This window comes from Megalops cyprinoides, chromosome 3, assembly GCF_013368585.1.
Source record: "Megalops cyprinoides isolate fMegCyp1 chromosome 3, fMegCyp1.pri, whole genome shotgun sequence".
NCBI classification, from domain to species: Eukaryota; Metazoa; Chordata; class Actinopteri; order Elopiformes; family Megalopidae; genus Megalops; species Megalops cyprinoides.
Genome location: NC_050585.1, coordinates 34,974,604 through 34,994,939, shown reverse-complemented (window position 1 = coordinate 34,994,939; position 20,336 = coordinate 34,974,604). Strand labels below are relative to the sequence as shown.

Genomic DNA, 20,336 nt, shown 5'->3' with positions numbered 1-20,336 from the left:
GGTTGTCTGTGATGGATGACAAGGTTGAATGGAAAGATAAAGGCAAGCGCATAATTAATGTAAGATATGACAGTGATTTAAGTGAATGTGAAGGGACAGGTTTACTTTCCATTATGCTGAAAGGAATAAAATTACTCACATTCTTCCCCCTATGTGGGTGTGTGTTTCCTCTTTTAACTATAGCACAGTAAAATAGAATTATACTTCTCAGTTTCTAAAACCTTCACCCAAGCCAACCCTTAAGTACCTGCCAAAGTGGTCTAATCAGTGGAGAGTTTATTGAGTCTATTGAGGCCTGTTCAAACATAGTCTGCAATGAATTACTCGTGCTGACTTCCTGCTGTTTAGCTGAAGTTGAATCAGGGAGTGCTTGATTTTGAACACAGCCTTACCTATGATCTAACCATGGTAGCTTGTAGGTTGAAGTACTTTCACACCGTGACGAAACAAGTTCTTGCTGATCTAGGACCGATTTAGTGGGTAAAGAATAAACAGAAGGCACTTAGCTCCACTCGAAGAGGGACCTGTGAATCCTGATTAGTGTTGTGCGTATCAGTTTGTGAGTGTACACATATGTGGAGTCATTATGAGCTTTGACTTGAACAGGCTTTTAGATGGGACATTGAAGGCCCTCCAGCCACTGACATATACAGGCTAGTGACAGATGACGTTCCTGAGAGACGGTTGCATGCTCGTCAGTCCTGGAATCACGGGGCACATGTGTGCAGACCTTCCCATTCACATGATCTCTCACTTCTTTTGCTTGTCTTATTTCTCTTTCTCCTTTTTTCCTTTCTCTTTCTGTCTTTTCTCTCCCACCTCCTCCCTCTTCCCTTCCACTTGCTGTCCCTTTTTCTTTTCTTCCCTCCACTACTTTCTCTCTCTCTCCTCTCTTGCTCTGGCTCTGCTGCCTCTCACCCCCTCAATCTATTTTTTTCCACTGTTTTACTTTCTCTGTTATTATTGTCACTGTCTCTTCATGGCAGCCTGGAGCACAGAAACATGTAATGAAAGGGAAACCAAGAAAGAACCCCCGTGTTTGAAGTCAACTGGCACAGGATTCAGAAGCGCCTGAAAGGAGCCTATCTGAAGACAGCCACTCTGAAGTGTTTCAATTTGCAAATGAGACACGAGGAGGTGAATTAAGTGGGATGGGAGAAACTCAGTCAAGCATCATTCCACACTCACTAAGGGATTCGGACCAGTGTTGGTAATGACAGCAAGAATCTATTGTGAAGGGGACAGCATTTCTCTGTTTCATTATTAATGTCCCTCACCCCATTTTGTGAGAGTTCAAGTATTGCTCTGTGCAGTGACTACAGGTTGTGAAGCTGTGAAACAGGGTCCAGTTAATGCCAAAGGAGTGGACAGGAAGCCCTTCAGAGAGACAAACACACAGCCCTCTTTGCGACGGTCATGATCACCCCTGATCATATCTTTCTCTCTACCTTGAATTTGCTTCTTCTTTCCGTTTCTCGCGTTTTTTTCTTTCTTTTTCCATGTTCTTCCTCTCTACCCCATTCTCTTTTTCTATTCCTCCCTGTTTCACTATGGCACTTCCTTCTACACTCCCTCTCACTCACTTCCCCTCATGTTCTCTGTTCCTCTCTCTCCCTCTTTCATTCTCTCACTCTCTGTCTTTCATTTCCCTCTGTCCGTCTTTCACTCTCGGTGTCTGTCTCCCTCTCCATTCTTCCCTCTCCCTTTCACACTCTATGGTTCCCCTTTGCGCTCTCCTTTTCCTCTGTTCTTTCTCTGTCTGCTCCCCTCTTTCTCTCCCTCCATCTCTGTGTCCCTCTTTCTCTCCCTCTCTGATTTTAGCTCACAGCGTACCGGGATCTCTCTCTCTCTGTCTCGTTGTCTGGGGCCGAATCCCACCCCCCGCCGCCGATATTTGACACGCATTTATTAGGAATCACTGGAACATCTGCAGGCAGATGCATGACAGGAAAGGGGAAGATTAATCTAGATTCACTGCTGACATATACACTCTTCTTCTCTTCACTGCTGTCACTGCCGTCAGTCACCCTACGCCTGCAGTGTAGCACTGAGATTAGGGAAATGGACCCAGAGAATTTGCAGTTCTGGATGGGGTGCTGCTATTGTATCCTCCAGCAAGGTACATAAATTAATCGCTACAGAAAATGTACAGCTGTATAAATGGATGACGTGGAAGCCCTGGATGTGAACATCTGCTGAGTAAATGTGTAACGTGCAGGAAATAAATAATGATTACATTTGAGATGATTTCTGTTGCTCTTAATTTTCCACATGGTGTGGAATTTCACCCACTTACCACCTCTCCCCTCCCATTGTTGTGAATAGCCTGTGGGGAAATATGTGTTCGTCTCACAGGGACATGTTCATTGTGTGCGTTTTCCTAAGGGGTTCGTTTATTCTTAACAGAACAGCACTACTGTGAAAAAAAATAGTATCTTTAATCTGAAGCTTTCTGAAGGTGGGTGAAATACAATATACAACATTGTCTTCTACTGGATCTGGTCCACTAAACAATGAATGGCTCACTGCAAAGCTAGCAGTTTTATGTTCCACTGTATCAGTTCAGCTGTGTCACATACCTTTCTTGTTAGCAATGAGGTGGACTGTGGCATCAGGCATCTGGATGTATTATTCTGATGTACCTTAGTAGCTGGTAACTGAGTGGTTACAATGGGAGAGGATGAGTCTTTTCCTTTTTCTTAGTGCATGTAGCACATGCGGGGGAGGAGAGAGAGGGAGGAGTACTGTACTATACACTCTTTTCACTATTAGTGGATGTCTTGTGGTCTGAGCTCTCTCAGTGGAAAGAACTGGCCCCATGTCAGACCGCAGGTGGATCCCAGTATCGGCTTCACAGCCAGGATCAGGGCCATGAACAAATGAATGAGTGAATTAAAGATCTAAAATGAAATCACCATTCATAGTTGAATGAAGCAGCAGTGTAGCATCATGGTTAAGGAGCAGGACTCCTTAACCATGTGTTTCGATTCCCCCTGGGGCACTGCTGCATTGCTGCCCCTGGGGCAATTGTGGGTACTTGACCCACAATTGCCTCAGTAAATATCCAGCCGTATAAATGGATAACATTGTTAAAGAAAAAAAAAATTGTAATTGATGTAAGTCGGTCTGGATAAGAGCATCTGCTAAATGCCAATAATGTAATGTAATAATTGTGATCAGCTGCAGAAAAGTCCAAGCTGATTTAACCAATGAACCCCAGCTTTGTGATTTCTATTCCTTTACAGAATCCTGCTGCTTAATTACATGGATGTAAAAGGGTTCTCCATCACCCACTCTTCTTAGTTATTGGCCCTATTGGCCCACTATCACCTCCCCCACCAGAAACCTAGTTTTCCCAGGAGGCATCTCATCCATGTGCCAAAGCTACCTATAGCTCCGCTAACCTTCAGGCATCAAGCAGGAAAAAGTTACCGGCTGGTGAGGCTTCTGCAAAACTGACTTGTAACTGACCTGGGAAGAGGGCAAGATGTGAGCAACATTTCCTCTTCAAAGGAAGATAGGGTTGATGTAAAGTTCGGTCCAAGTCACCTTAATCTTTCTCTGCTGCACTTTAAGGTCTTACTGTCACTGTCCCTCCCTTACAGAGAAGGGGAGCTTAAATCATAAATGATACTTGCTAGCATTTGCACGGTTGCAGCTGTTAATGTTTCCAGTTTTTTGTTGTCAAAAATATGTACTTTGAAAAGTTAATTTCTCACGGCGCACACTTCTTGTGACTGTGATTTTTCAGAACATAATCCTTGCTGGAATTGCGGGGATTTTTTTTTTCCCGGCGAGAATGTTTTTTTCAGTCGAGGGACCCTAATCCTCTCGTCACGCGCGTGGAAATACAGTTTGTCGGAATTAGGAAACGTATTTGCTTAACTAATAATGACGGATTGTGTCAAAGCCCGCGCTCGCAGAGGGAATGGGTAATGAGGGGACTGAAAGGGAGCGTGGAGTCTCTGACACCTCTCGTGGATCAGGGATCTCGTGATGCATTAGGCTAAGTGCTTGGGAAGAAGTCTGGCTTTGCATTTGTAATCATCGCCACTCTAATGACCTTGCAGTGCGCAGAGAGTGAATGGGCATGTGCGCTAGAGCGCTCATCTGTTGTTCGGACACGGTGGTGCACCGCCCCAGCGCTAGACAGGAGCACTGTCAACAGGTGCAACGTCTTACTTGGTGATGTTCCTGCAAAGAATATCCAAAATACAGTATTTCTGTTGATTGTTTGGAAGGTTGGGGGTCACACGTGCTGGTTCAGCTCCAAAGACAAGCACGTGTTAGCTCATGTACAGTGTGGTGCAGAAAGCAGACTTCCAAAAGCAATTTCCTGCATGTGTTAGGTGATTTATGATACAATTAAAGCCAAGCCAAGATCATTTAAACCCGAACAAGTCTTTATGAAAATGATCCCTAGCGTTGCTGTGCATGTATGATGTCCTTATTAAAAGGCACGAATTTAATATCCTCTGTAGAGCCTTTGGTGTGGAATGAGCTCCCCTTGCAGCCCTGGTCAGCACCTTGGACAGCTCTGTGGGGTTCGGCACAGTGGCAGCACAGCACTGTCAGCCTGAGCACACTGTGTCTCATTAGCCATTAGCAACCCTTACACAATGTCCTGTATTAGGATGACAGAAAAACGTATAATATATAGTTAATGTTTATGACTGTACAGGAACCCGACCTGTCCTGTTGATGAGTACCATGTTGATATCATCATTACTGTGCTGACAGTAACTTGGAATATTCGGCAGTTTGTGGTAATGACAAGGTTCGTTTAGCACAGACATCTATGGCATGACATATCAAAAGAGCAGAAAGCAGTTTAGGATATCATGTGATACAATAACAACTGGGTTCACTTCTCATGTATTCTTGTGTTTATTTTTCCATATTCTATTCCCCAAATGTTTCGACAGGTGCTTCTTCCACGGCTGTTACCGGAGATTATGATGGTCTTCAGTAGGCGCTGCCATAGCGTGCCTGAGTGCTCCCTGGGGCCATTTTTCATATCAAGGTTAATTTGATGTGATTAGGGTAAGCAGCGGAGTCGTTGCCATGGCAACGGAAGAAAGGAATGGCGTGAACGGTGCATGCCGTGTTTCGTTTTAATGTCAGGAGCAATAGATTGTGTGACCTTGATGGCTACTTGTTAATGTTTCCATAGTTTGTCAATGTAATTCTCCAAGCTCTGACAAAAAGCCAGGTTGTGCTTTCTTAGATTTACTGATTGTCAGTGGCACACACACACACACACATATATATAAACACACATACACACACTCATTTCATGGCCCCTGATGAATATTCAAGCCCCTCTCTGAGGTTAAGTCTGTGCAAAAGGAATTTCATAAGTTACTACAAATCAAATAACCTATGAATTTCCACCAGTTTTTTCAGGGATAATTACATTGTTTGAGTGAGTGAGCACATTACTGCCTTTTTTATCAATAGCACTTTTAATTTTACAATATGCATACTGTGAAAGCAATCAGAGCATCACAAGTTAATGGATAAAACACGCAAATGGAAAAACAAATGGACTAATAAATAACGTTGTCTGCAGGGACATAGTTCATTACAATGAAATGATGTAGAGCATTATAATGTGGGTGGCTAATGTGTTTGCTTCTTTCTGTGTAATTGATATTGGCCCAGTTTATTTATGCCCACATTATTTATTTACTTATTTCTTAGCTAGCGTGAATTATAAAGTTTGCAATTTACAGGCACCCCCATAGCTAACTATGTCAGGCGATGTGGCTTCCTTCAGAACAGGAAAGGATGAGCCCCACCCAGGTCATTTCTTTACTGTTGAATGTTATGTGAAGGGTTTCAGTGGGTATCATTTCATCATCTTTATAAAACACAGGCTCATCTGAGAATAATGCATCCCACAGTGCTGAAAGAAAACCTGAGACAAAGCAGCTGGAATGCAAATGGACTCACATTGTGAATGCCTGTGTTAGACTGACTGGCCACTGCTCTTTCACCATGTGAGGTTTATACAGTATGTCTTTCCCTAATTCACTTACTCTCTGTTTTGCTCTGCCCATCCCTCTCTTTCACTAACCAATAACGTGACTTTCTGTCCCTTAGAGTCCCCATACCTTTGGTCTGAAAGGGTGAGCCATGCATGTAGCTTCAGCCCTCCAAAGCCGTGGAGGCCACGGAAGTGTGACGTTAACTGTCACTTCATTCCATAGCCTCTAGCCATCCCTTAGAGATGATGTCATGCAATAGAGACCAGTCTCCCTGACAGATTTTTCCCAGTCTGTTTCCTGTTGTTACCTGTGCAGCATCAAGAACAACCAACCTTTGGAACTTTGTCATGCAGCGCTTCTAATATTGTTGACTGTATGGTTTTTCGCTTGTGTTGTATTGTACCTCACTTGTAAGTTGCTTTGGATAAAAGCGTCTGCCAAATGAATAAATGTAACAACAGTTGAGGCCATAGTGTATGAGGTTTGTTCAACATTAGGATGTATGGTTTTGAGGTGCTTACAGAATATGCAAAAAAAGAACATTGCCATTGTCCACTTGTATGTGAACCTGTTGGCCAGGTGCTGTCAGTTACTTCCCCCTCTCTGAGACACTACTTGCATCCCATCACTACAAAAGGCATGCAGAGTTAGCTGGAAACACACTATCTTGAATAGAATTGAAAATGACTCTTTGCCCTTGACGAGTCCTTGAACATCTGAAGGTGTAGGCCCACCATTTATGTACAATGAGAATTTTTTTTTTTTTACATTTTACACACCAGTGTTAACAATCCTGTGGTTTTGTCTACCTCAGAATTCTTTAGCTGGCACATCATTTACATCATGTCTTTGTTGAGCAGCAGTATGCAATGTATGTGTGTTTGTTCCAGTTGGCACAAACGTTTCCTTTTATTACTGATTTGGATTTGCAGATTCCCCTATCCAGTATGACTTACATGGCTTTCATGTCATCCAGCTGGATATTTAGTAAAGTAGTTTGGGTAAAGATATTTGCAACCACATCGATGTAAATCCATGTGTGAACTGCCACAACAAGCTGGGTTTGTTGGCACTAAAGTCAGTTGTCATCCATTACGATCTATTTGTCTTTTAAAAAAGGGAGTAGTCCATGCACTATTGTGTGAAACACTCCCCAATCCTTGCTGTTGGTTATCCTTGCTGTTGGATAAAAGACCAGCAAGGACTGTGCTGTATGCTAATTTAGCACAGAACATTTGGGATACTGACTCAGAGTGTCATCTGTGTACTGGACAAATGGGACTGGTGACAGCACACACCCTTGGGGCACGCCTGTGTTGATGCTAATTATGGAGGAATACTTAGAAGCAATGTGTACACACTGTGACCAGTCTGAGAGACAGTTAGCCTTCCACATAATGTGACTATTATTAACCCTGGTGTTCAGCAGTTTTTTGATGAGGTTGGAATGAAGTGTATTAGAGAGGCAGAGAATATACCAGCAACAAAGTGGACATATGAGTGAAGTCTCTCTAAATGTTTGAGAATTGGATTTAGCCTTGTTAGCATACCCAGCCCTGCTAATTTCCTGTCAGAGGATGGTGTCCTCCAGTTGAATAACCACAAGTCTGGGGCTCCTCCTTCCCCAGGGCAGATTTGTAATGGTTAAACAGTTCCTGACTGATTCTCATTCCTCCAAATGTGATGGAGACATTAGCAGTTGAGAGTCTGTATGTGAGTGTGTGCATGATTGTGTGCGTAAGCATTGGCGGGTTTGCTGCCTCTCCCTGGGGAGGACATGAGCTTGCCTGCTGTTTCATTGATAGGTTGCCTCAAAGAGACAGTCCAGTACTGGAGTTCATGGGTTCTGGGGTGCATGGTCCAGCTCTTGTGAGCCTGATTGTTTGCTCAGTAGACTTGCACAACCGTGCAGGGTCAGTGGCTAAAGCAGCAGATGAAAACCTGACATAAAGATGAGAGGAGGGGACTTTGATATAAATAATAAAATTTTAAGCAAATAGATTTACTTTGCAATAAAAGGAAATATATTAACCTGAAGTCGTTTGATCTGGTAGAATACTCAATATCTCAATAAAAACCAATATCAGTATCAATGAATATCAATATCTTAAAAAAATAAGCTTTGGTATGCGCTGGCTGACAACAGACCCACATAAATACACACACCTGGAGAGGTAAAGGGATGTCTGTGTGTGTGTCTGTGCATCTCTATAGACTAAGATTCTGAGTTTTTAGGCCTGCACATCTGTTTCTCTCTCCCTCCCTCCCTCTCCCTCTCTCTCTCTGTCGGGTGGTGACAGGCTATATGAGATTTACTTACTACTTCTCCTCTTGTCGTCTTTACTTTTCCTGCTTGCCATACCCTCCTCTAATCCCACACTCCTGACAGCTGTGATTGAGCAGCACAGCATGCTGGGATTATTGCTGTTCGTGTGGCTGTTATCATTATAGGAGAGGTACGGTGAAAGTGAGGGGGAAATGAAATGTGTATAGCTGGGGGTGGTGTGTAAACAATGTGTCAGTGCTCTTACACATGAGCAACGTATATCTTGATATGAGAAAATATAACAGTTATTTTCTAACATATGTATAGCACATAATTTTTCCATTTTACTATGTATAGTGTTATCCATATGAACATACAGTATCATAGTATATATTGTGATATTTAATAATAATAAATGTGTAACAAAGTGTTGTTGTGATGAATGTGTGATTTGATTGTACATTACCTAACTCGCCAAGATTCATAAGTCTTCATGAGCAGCAGAGGACTCCAGTTTGTTAAAGTCTTCTTCATAAGCTGCTTAAGTCCCTTTACAGTATCGGCTTTGCCTAATTACCGTCACATTCTATGCCAGTCTCTCAGCCCACACACACACACACACACACACACAAACTGTCACAGTGGGGTGCTTACTCATCTGCATGTATCTTTGTTTGCAGTCACCCTTAGCGAAAGCTTACAGTTTACATATGACCCATGTACACTGTATAGCTGGATACTGGAAACCGTTCACAGTGCAGGCTGAGTATACTTACTCAAGGGCTCAGCAAATGTTTCTTAAATCCCATCCACACCCTACTACATCTACTCCACACCACTCTCCATATTGAAAGACAGTTGTGAAAAGTGCAGACTGCATTTGTTAAATTTTGGGCACCTTGAAGCATTTGCTAAAAATTGGCTTCGTTGGAGAATATGTGAAAAAGTCTAGCCGCCAGTGATGCCCTGGTTGGAGCTTAAGGGTAAGGCAAAGGTCTGGAGTTATATGGCGGGTTGTTAGATGCCGGGGGTGTAGCTCTGGAATCGTCTGGAAGCTCTGTTTGTCCATGGTTACAAATTTGAACTGCCATTTTCATTGCAGCAAAACATTGCCTTTGGAGGCAGGTAGTCTGGCAATGCTTTTGTTATGCTGAATATTTCTGTTGCATTTCATTTATGTTTGTAAATACTTTCTTTATAAAGAGCGACTGGGCAGCATGAGTAACTGATGAAGCTCCTGTCCCCAGTCTCATCACAATTATTTTTCAAAGAAATGAACATGAATATTTATGAAGGATTAAAATGCATATGATTATCTACATTTGAGTTGAGCAGTTATATGTGCCATTATTGCTACCCGTCCTATGACACAAACATTTCTGTTCTTGCCGTATCGGGGCCACACCTCATTCAAACAAGTTCAAGGTCATTGTTAACTGACAAAAAGCTGATCCATTGTCAATCTTCTCAAAAACTTGGGGTTTGTAATGATCTGGCTGCATCCTACGTACCAATCCTAATAAAAGGGAGGAAAACACACGGATACATGCATGCACAAATGCATCTTTTTTGCAGACCATGACAGAGACAGAGAGATACTTGTTCCATGGATGTACTGAGTGCAGTTTCACAAGATGATCAGAATTTTCTGTTGTGTGGGTGCCTTCAAATTCCCCTTGGGCATTCTGGGAGGTGAGGGATTAAAGAGCTGACATAAACAATGGGCTCTGATGACAGATCAGTCACCTCCCTCCAAGCTTGTTTAACTTTTTGTTTCCAGTGACACGTGTCTTCTCTGCCCCCAGAGTGGGTCATGAAGGTTGGAGTCCATGATTCATTGTGTCTAGAATATATAAATAATTTGTAAACAATATATTTCTATACCAGGACACATACCAAACACAAGTGAGGTGGAAAGGCAAGGATGTATTCATCCAATTAAATTGGGTGATGATTGGATGGTCAGACTGAAAGAGGTAGGTTGGAAATTTGGCCAGGACATCAGGGAGCGCCTCTACTTTTTTGCATTAAAGTTGTCACGGTGGCTTTCACAATGAGATTTTGTGTATCATCTCAAAGAAAGAGTCTCCTGCAGCATTTTCCCCATTTATGCAATGGCATTGGTTTGGAAGATTGATTTTTTCAAAGATGGTGGACCCCCTACTGGTCCACCATTAGCAATACCTGCAGTAATAGTTTTTTGTGACAATGTCTCTGTGGGAATATGACACAGTGAAAATGGATGATTGTAAGGAAAACAATTTCCAACCTAAAGCACAAAATAACATCCTAAACCAAAATTCCAAATAAATGATGTTACCCCATTGAATAGAGGGTAGGTCACAATGCCCAGGCCTTCACAAGACCAAATAAACCTACTGCATCTAAAGCAATGCAGAACAGTCCAAAAACAATGCAAAACAGCGTTTTGCAGTGAGCTTATGGTGTTCACATTGGCTTAAAAACATTCTTCTTAAGAAGTGCATTAATTTGTGTTGATTGATGCCATCTATGAGCAGCGCATATGTTCATTTTGAATGGAGACATTAAGCATGTACAGTGCTGGCCAAAAGTATTGGCACCCCTGCAATTCTGTCAGATAATGCTCAATTTCTCCCAGAAAATGATTGCAATTACAAATGTTTTGGTAGTAATATCTTCATTTATTTTGCTTGCAATGAAAAAACACAAAAGACAATGAAAAAAAAATTAAATCAATTATCATTTTACACAAAACTCCAAAAATGGACCGGACAAAAGTATTGGCACCCTCAGCCTAATACTTGGTAGCACAACCTTTGGACAAAATAACTGCGAACAACCGCTTCCGGTATCCATCAATGAGTTTCTTACAATGCTCTGCTGGAATTTTAGACCATTCTTCTTTGGCAAACTGCTCCAGCTCCCTGAGATTTGAAGGGTGCCTTCTCCAAACTGCCATTTTCAGATCTCTCCACAAGTGTTCTATGGGATTCAGGTCTGGACTCATTGCTGGCCACTTTAGAAGTCTCCAGTGCTTTCCCTCAAACCATTTTCTAGTGCTTTTTGAAGTGTGCTTTGGGTCATTGTCCTGCTGGAAGACCCATGACCTCTGAGGGAGACCCAGCTTTCTCACACTGGGCCCTACATTACGCTGCAAAATTTGTTGGTAGTCTTCAGACTTCATAATGCCATGCACACGGTCAAGCAGTCCAGTGCCAGAGGCAGCAAAGCAACCCCAAAACATCAGGGAACCTCCGCCATGTTTGACTGTGGGGACCGTGTTCTTTTCTTTGAAGGCCTCGTTTTTTTTCCTGTAAACTCTATGTTGATGCCTTTTCCCAAAAAGCTCTACTTTTGTCTCATCTGACCAGAGAACATTCTTCCAAAATGTTTTTGGCTTTCTCAGGTAAGTTTTAGCAAACTCCAGCCTGGCTTTTTTATGTCTCTGGGTCAGAAGTGGAGTCTTCCTGGGTATCCTACCATAGAGTCCCTTTTCATTCAGACACCGACGGATAGTACGGGTTGACACTGTTGTACCCTCGGACTGCAGGACAGCTTGAACTTGTCTGGATGTTAGTCGAGGTTCTTTATCCACCATCCGCACAATCTTTCGTTGAAATCTCTCGTCAATTTTTCTTTTCCGTCCACATCTAGGGAGGTTAGCCACAGTGCCATGGGCTTTAAACCTATTGATGACACTGCGCACGGTAGACACAGGAACATTCAGGTCTTTGGAGATGGACTTGTAGCCTTGAGATTGCCCATGCTTCCTCACAATTTTGCTTCTCAAGTCCTCAGACAGTTCTTTGGTCTTCTTTCTTTTCTCCATACTCAATGTGGTACACACAAGGACACAGGACAGAGGTTGAGTCAACTTTAATCCATTTTAACTGGCTGCAAGTGTGATTTAGTGATTGCCACCACCTGTTATGTGTCACAGGTAAGTAACAGGTGCTGTTAATTACACAAATTAGAGAAGCATCACATGATTTTTCAAAGGGTGCCAATACTTTTGTCCGGCCCATTTTTGGAGTTTTGTGTAAATTGATACTTGATTTGACTTTTTTTTCTTTCTCTTTTGTGTTTTTTTATTGCAAGCAAAATAAATGAAGATATTACTACCAAAACATTTGTAATTGCAATCATTTTCTGGGAGAAATTGAGCATTATCTGACAGAATTGCAGGGGTGCCAATACTTTTGGCCAGCACTGTAGCTCCTTTCAGGACACAGGTGTTTGTCTTCACACAGTAGCAGCTAATTTTGAGAATTTTCAGAATTGTGTTCATAGAGGTACTGCACTCATTCAACACCTTATTAAACATGCATGCACCTTGAAATATTCATGTTCATTTCTTTGAAAAATAATTGTGATGAGACTGGGGACAGGAGCTTCATCAGTTACTCATGCTGCCCAGTCGCTCTTACCTTCGCTCAGAGTTGTGAAGGGGAAAAGGGTGTGACTGATATTGTTGTGTCCATTCACGACTTTAATCTCCATGTGCACTCATTTAAATCCTCATTTTAGATTGCCAAATAAGGCAGCCAGTCGGCTAACCAATTGCCAACAGAACACTGTCTGGATGAGGGCATCTGGTAAACAAACTGATAATGTAATTGAATAATGCAATGCATTTATTTTTGTTGTGAGAGAGAGAGAGAGAGAGAGAGAGAGAGAAAACGTATCCTCTGGTTTAAAGGGGCGCCTCTGTGAAGCTCTGTGTTATTTGCTCCATGCATTCAGGCATTGGAATAGTTCAAGGAAGCTAACAGGATTAAGAGCGACACGCTGCATCTCTCTCTCTCCCAGCCTGCCTGCCGGAGATGCGCAAAAAGAGGCCCATTTCCATGGAAACACAGTGTTTACATGCATGAGAGAGGCCAGTTATCTGCTGTTTGGGCCCGTTAAGAGAAAGCGGGCTGAGTGTTTTTCTTTTTGCTCTGATTCCTATCAGCTTTTCTCATGCTCATCCAGAGGAGAGAGAACCAATGCCCTTCTGCCTCATTAAACAGAGCCGCGGGAAGGTTAGTCACTGGAGTGGCGTCTCACTCGCTTTCCCCGCGGCACGCCGCCCAGAGAAAGGGCCCTTATCACTCTTAATATATGTTCTCAGAAACGCCTGTCAAAATCCCGTCCTGCTCTCTTCCTCTCCCCCTTCAGGTAGTGGACCTGGACGGCTGGGCTCCGTCAGAAGGACACCGGGGTCGTTGGCCATCTGGCGTTTGGCCTGCGGCGTCTGAGCCAGTGTGATTGGAATCACTGATGCCCATTCAGCCTCTGCACGGACATGTAATAATGCTATTACGAGGGGACACTTCACTCAAAGCGCAAGGCACTCTGGTCTTCTCAACAGCGTATTGATGGCGGTGTTGCTTTTTGTCGTCATTTAGTTCAGCACAGAGGGGAAATCAGTACAGCACAATGTGCACATGGCTGAGTGCGCCACAGTCTCAATACAAACACCCTGCGGCTACTCGGAAAGGTGGGATACACACACAGGCACACACTCGGAGCGGTGGTCTGCCTCACATTAAACGCTGTGCAGATGCCTCTCTGCCTTTAATTACATCCCACACCTCTGGTGCAGCCGGCTCCCGTGTGGGCTGTGACCGCGAGAGAGGAGGGAGACACGTCCCCTGTCAACAAGTCAATTAAGGAACTATTAGAGCAGCGGTATGTGCGCGTGCTTACGGAGAGAGTGAAGAGAGAGAAACAGAGACACACAAAGTGTGGTGAAGTACTAATATGCCCTATCTAGTACATGGATAACCAACTACTAAAAAAAATGAAACTTAGTTCAGATGTATTGCTCCCTATGATGTTGTGGTAATAGAGCATGTTAGTGCTGTGCCACTATTAGCAAGTGCTACTGAAATGTATAGGCACTGTGCAGATGTGTAGTGATCACAAACAAAGAGAATACACAACCCTGTCTGGTCTGTCTACCAGTTGAGTTGTTTACTCGAGTTAAGCTGATTAATCTGTACTCGTGGCCTCTCAATTAGACCTGAAAAGGCACTAATGACTTCTCACCGAGAGATCACGGGGAGGCTGTGGTGTCGGGGCTGCCCTGTGCGACTGGGACTTCAAAGTGCCCTGGATCACATCAAACTCTCTTTTGAAGTGGCTTAAAACGTTGCGCGCGTAACTGTGAATAAGCAGATACGGACGCGGCATGCGGGGGAGCCAGGCGCGGGTAATGGGATCACTCAGGACTTTGATTTCCATGAGTGTCAATCATTTTACTCCCTCTGCAAGTTTTCATCCTCACGGCAAACATTGACCTGTCACCATGAGCTCAAACTGGCTCAGCCCTTCCACAGTCCCTCAGCCCTACCTGCCAAAGTAACAGCGGTCAGCATTGCATTATTTACACTGTTCATTTGCTTATTTGTGGTACAAAGTGTACTAATATTGAAGCCCGTTTACTTTTGGGATCAAGGTAATGTAATTTATGCATGGGTTCAAAATAGTATCCTGCTTGGAATTTGAACCCACAAATCTCAGACACAGTCTGGTGCCGTGCCTGTGTTCCCCTCTCCCCAAGCTGCCCATGGTCTGTGAGCAAAGCTTGTTTGTAAGTGTTACCTGTATAATACAATTAATATTTTGTTTTTAACCCAGTATCTTAATATGAGATCATGTCAGCTGTAACATTTGTAATCTACATTTCCTTTTGCATTTTGAGGGAATGCAATGCTTTAATTGCCTGTTATGTAAGCTTCCTCATGCAGCCTCACTTGACTCCCACTTTGAAGACAGTGTCCTCTGAGCACATGTGTATTTGTACATCTAAATGTATGCGTGGATGTCTGTGCATGTGTGTTTTTATTCAGGTGCGATTTCTGCTGTGAATGGGTGACCTGCTGATTGTGTCAATATGTTCCTTTTATGCAGATGAAACATGCATCCACTGTTCACAAAGGGTTATAATGCCTGCCATTGGGACCAGGAGTACAGAGTAGTGATAAGGGAACAACAGGGACTGGAGGTTTGAAACCTGGGTGGGACACTGTTCTTTTTCATGCGGAAAGTAATGCAGGTGCATAAGAATGCTATTGATGGGTATCAGTGCAGCTGAAGTCTAAATGCAACCATCTAGTGGATCAAAAGATACATCCACAGCAAGCAAGGAAAAATTAAATGCTGTATGTCTAAGTATATGCTGGCAACCAAAATGTCTTGAATCAGACTAAGCTACCAGGCTAATGACCTACTGTAAGAAGAATGAGATTAAATAACAACGGGCAAAAACAACTAAACAACTGACATTAGCTAGCTCATTAGCATGACATTAGCAGTAGACGAAGATTTGTTTCCATCAAGCTTGTTATCCTAGTGGCCTGGTGTCAATCTATCATTTAGCCACTAACTTACTGGCATTAGCTTTCTGGCCTGTCAGACTAGCATGATGCAGAGAAATAATGTCAGCCAGTATCATAAGCTAGCTAGTGAGCTAGACTGTCGACCTGCAAAGACAACAGCTGTATGTTGTCACAATCTCCAACGCTGTAAGTCAAGATGATAGCTAACCTAGCAAATAAGTTATTTTGAACGAAGTGATTGGGACACAATTTGCGTTTGTGCGTTTTGTTGACTTGAGAAAATTTTCCTGGCCATAGATATTGTTTGCACTCAATTAGCTTCTCTGTGACCTTTCCCTGCTGTTTTTGAATAAATTAGAACTTGGTAATTGGTTAAATAATGGTTTAATAATAATAATATCATTGAGAGAAACTTTTTGTCCATGTAATTTCATCTGTTTTTGCTTCCCTACACATTGACCATTATTTGTTGCCCACTTACTATTTACTTTTACCATTACTACTACTCACACTATTGCTAGATCACTGGACACCTTCCAAGTCAGTGAATTAACTAGACAAGGGCATGAGCAACAAATAAATAATGTAATAATGTAAGCATGATGAGTGTTATATTTCACAACATTAAGATGAATCAGACTCCATCCAGTATAATATGTGGCGACTTGCTAAGTGGTCGCTAACTTCTAAGTGGGGGAAATTATATATTGGTTTATCCTGGACATTCTGATCATTAGAAGCCATTAGTCGCCATTAATCAATTTATCATTGATTCTTACAAATGGAGTGGACTGCATAGAAAACAATTTTCCCTCAGATCGACCCCGCTTAATGTCAGCCCCCTCATTCGTGTCTCCTTTCAGAAAACTATATAAATGATCATATTGACAGTATTGATTGCTTCTGATAGCAGAGAGCGGTGGGAAGGGGATTTGTGAAGTGGAGAGGCCTTCAACTCCACTGAGCCTGAATTAAGTGGCACCTCATTACATAAAGAAAGGGTCTTCTCAACTGGCTGGTTGTTGCTGACTAAAAAAATGAAAATGCAGTTGGATGGAACATAAGCATGGAATGCTCTTTCATTTATTTCCAATGTTCACCTCTGTCAGTCTGTTGATTTCAATTTGTTTTCGCTCATTTGGACTCACTCAGAGTGCAAACAGAAATACTAAGCCTGATGCTGGCATTCACAACAAGTAATGATGGCTTATATTTCTTATTTCAAAGGCATTCACAGGTAGTAATAAATTCAAAATTATCTTCAGTTTCACAGAAAAAAATTGTGACTTTGTGGTGGTGAGTGTAGTATTGTGCTTGTTTTATTTTATTTATCCTGTGCACACATGGGCACAGTACATATATATCTCTGTGACTCATTCTGTTAGTCAGCTGCAAGCTGGCCATCACCAGGGGTCAATCTCTGCTCTCACACACCCACACAAACCTCCTCTCACACCCTCCCAGCTCTGGTTCTATAATCTGTTTTGTCAGTTAATCTTTCAATAATGCTTTGGTTTGTGATTATGGTCGGCCGCTGCGTCTCTTTCTCTAGCCTGTGGGGGGAGCACTCTATTTTATTGGGATGTAGCTGTGCCCATCAGTATGTTCTGGTGTGTTCCTCACTTGCCTGTTGTGCATGTGGCTCTGATTCAAAGGTTTAATGCGGCTGTCGACTCAGTGCGAGAGTGACGGGCTTGCTCTGTGGTGTTTTTGTATTTGGTGGCGCTGCTCATGGAGCCGGCCCACGGTAAACCCATAAACAAGTTAACTGCCATGGTGACACAGCCAGAGATTATTTTTAAGATAAATTTCAAAGCATTATTTTTCAGCTGGCAAAGTAAATTCCTGAATATGGCTGTCTTTTCTTTTAATCCTCCCAAGGGTGTACACACACACACACACACACACACACGCATACATACATAGAGAAACTCTCATGCTTTGATTTTTTCTCTTTTTTGCTGGAAGCAGCAAGTGTTTCCTGGCTTAATGGCAATTGAATGTAATACAAAGTGGCAGCTTTAGGAGTCCAGAAAGCTCTTTCATCCTGTTAATGTGCTGAATCAGGTCATTTCAGGTGATCCTTGTTATTTTGAAGCATCAGTTGCAAACCTTTTTCTGAAAATGAGATGGTGGCACATTCCATGTGCAATAACATACTTTAACTTGCTGTTGCATGTTGCATCACACGTAATAGCACCGATAAAAAAGGTGCTTATAGACAAGAATTAACTTCCCTGTCTTTTAATTCAATTCAGTTCAGTTTAATTTCTATTTAAAATTTAAATTCTATTCAAGGAAATTAATTTTCATATTTATAAATCTCATATTCAGAATAAATTCAATATGTTTAGCACCTTTTACGTGCAGTACTGCTTTAAATATTTCCAGAGAAACAGACTCTCTTTCCATTCCTTCTCATTCACAGACAGAAAAGTTAATAGTTTACTGTTTACTTGTTTACTGTAATGTCTGCCCACTGTAAAGCTGTAGAGAGCAGTCGTGTGTCACTACTAGGTTTGCTGTTTGCCATGTCTCTCATAGTGGTCCAAGTTAGACATTAAATTGGGGTATCTGATCTTCATATTTTTGGAAATAATCCCTAGCTGTGTCTATGGTTTCTCACTCCCTCTCTGTCTTCCCCCCTCTCTCAGCCTTTCCCTCTTGAACACCAGTGAAAACACGTGTTCAGCTTAACACAATTGCTCCCAGGTACAGGTTTGGGTGATTGGTTCTAGATTTCAATATACAATTTATGCCATTACAAAACGACTACTACAAAACTACTGAAAATCCCCCAGAGTCTGGTGTCACTTTTGTCTGCATTAAATGTGTTTTTGTTGTTGGAGTAGAGGTAGCACTTGCCTTTTGAAGTAAATTGACCTTCATGGGTGGACGGATGCCCAGACAGCTCGTGCCATGGGCCATAACTGATCAATGTATTATTGACCCAAAAGGACGGGAATCCCATATGTTGCTCACACACTCCACATACAGTATACGCGCTGATATAATGCACCCCCATATAACTTCAATAACTGAGTGATGGACAAAAAGTACATATAAACGGTTTAAACAGGTTTTATTTCTTAAGTATAATCGTCAGGATTGTATGATGTTTTATATTCTTGCTACACATTTTCGATATTTTTCAAGCAATAATTCCTTACCTATGGAACGGGTATCATAACACATTACAGTTTGAAGAGGTCGTAAAATACATATGCCTGTCAGAGGCACGTCTAAAGTTTATTCGGTGAGACACTCAGGTAGTATTGTTCACAGATGATAGCTTTTGATGTTTATTTTCAGACGGAAATCGTTGTTATATGCCGTACTTGGTGCACCGAATACAATATTGGAAGATGACAAGCGCAGCTACCAGCGGTGGAATATGATGCTGGTGTGAAACTAAACGGTGACGTTGATAGGGGGCGCTAAAAGCCCACGTTGTCACAGAGAAGGGAGTTTCACCTGCTTGCCCCGCACATAGAGTCAGTGAACACCGGCAGACTTCGAATAGCTTCCGCGTCTGTGTGACTCAAGCGCATGAAGCCCAGCGCATGGGCATCTCCTTGGATCACCTCCCACACGCGACACGAGTTCATTGCCAGCCCACGCCCCCCGCCTCCACCAGCGCTGGATTAAAATCCGAGGACTACAGACAGTTGCGGGGCAGGACCCATAACAATTTAACACATCCGCTTCCCGCAGTCTGCATTTTTGCGGTACTACCCAGCATGTGGAAGCACCAACGTCCCCTGGAACGCACACCATAGATGTGTAGAAAGCTGTCGTAAACCTCTGTAGGGTAAAGTAAAAGGCGTGTGTACCGTTTTAAATGAGAGGAGAAGGTGGACATCGGGAAAATTGACAATATGTTCGGGACAGAATAACTCCTCGAAATGGAAAAAAAAAAAACAAAAAACAAAATATGAAGTTAATCTGTTAGTCAAAGTGTAGAAATATGCCTTTGACTGCCGTTTGCTGTGGATTTTTCTTATCTGTAGTTTCTGCTTGACAAATACATTCATGATGCAGGGCAGTTTATGTAGCGAGAAACTTGAAATATATTGCTTCGCTGGTTGAAAGACTGGATTCTCGATCACGCCTGTGAACCTGTCTCGTGCGTTCCCCGAGAATGCAACAATGAATGCCTCTAACGCTGGTGCTTGGACCAAAATACGGCTTGCAGTCAACTGCTAGACATTGGGATATATCATTAGACTTCAACGTCAGAAAAAGAAGGGAATAACATCGCCTGCTCCGAAAACTGGGGAGTAAAATCGGAATTTGCGCGCAAAACGTGGACTGATACTATGTTACCATGGGTTTTTTAGAGGTCATCCTGCTCTTTGGATTATTGCGCATTCAAGTCAGTGGTAAGTGCCTTGAATATGACGAATTGCACATAATATCGGCTAAGGCGTGATATATTAGCAGAGGTGATTTGACTTGATTCACAAGACTGATGTATCTTGGAAAAAAACGTATTCAGATTGGCGTTGCTGATGTTCTCCTGCGGGGTCGAAACCAAACAGCACCTCACCACTGCGTGCTGCCCGGCAGAGGTCTCGTCTGTTCTGAGCGTGGTGATCCTATGGGCGAAAGGGTCAGCGAGGTGCGCGAGAGAAGGTGATATTCACTCACCTGCTCAGTTTGCACTTTGAAGGAATTGCTAGCGTTTGGAAATACCTGGACACCATTTACACCTTGTATATGGTTAGGAAAATAGTTTAGATTGTGGACATAGCCTTGAGCATATTAAGGCAG

At 42.6% G+C, this 20,336-nt stretch overlaps 1 protein-coding gene across 3 annotated transcripts in view; it reads left to right on the top strand.

Moving 5' to 3' along the window:
* LOC118774370 (roundabout homolog 2-like) overlaps positions 1 to 20,336 on the top strand; it is a 109,402-nt gene that overhangs the window by 20,240 nt on the left and 68,826 nt on the right. Inside the window, exon 1 of one of the 3 annotated variants that reach the window (XM_036523708.1) lies at positions 19,559 to 19,945. The exons of the other annotated variants lie outside the window; for them this stretch is intronic. Coding sequence (XP_036379601.1) covers positions 19,891 to 19,945 — 55 coding nt within the window. The 5' untranslated portion in view covers positions 19,559 to 19,890. Of the gene's footprint in view, positions 1 to 19,558; positions 19,946 to 20,336 lie in introns of those variants that run through there. 3 annotated transcript variants of the gene reach the window in all.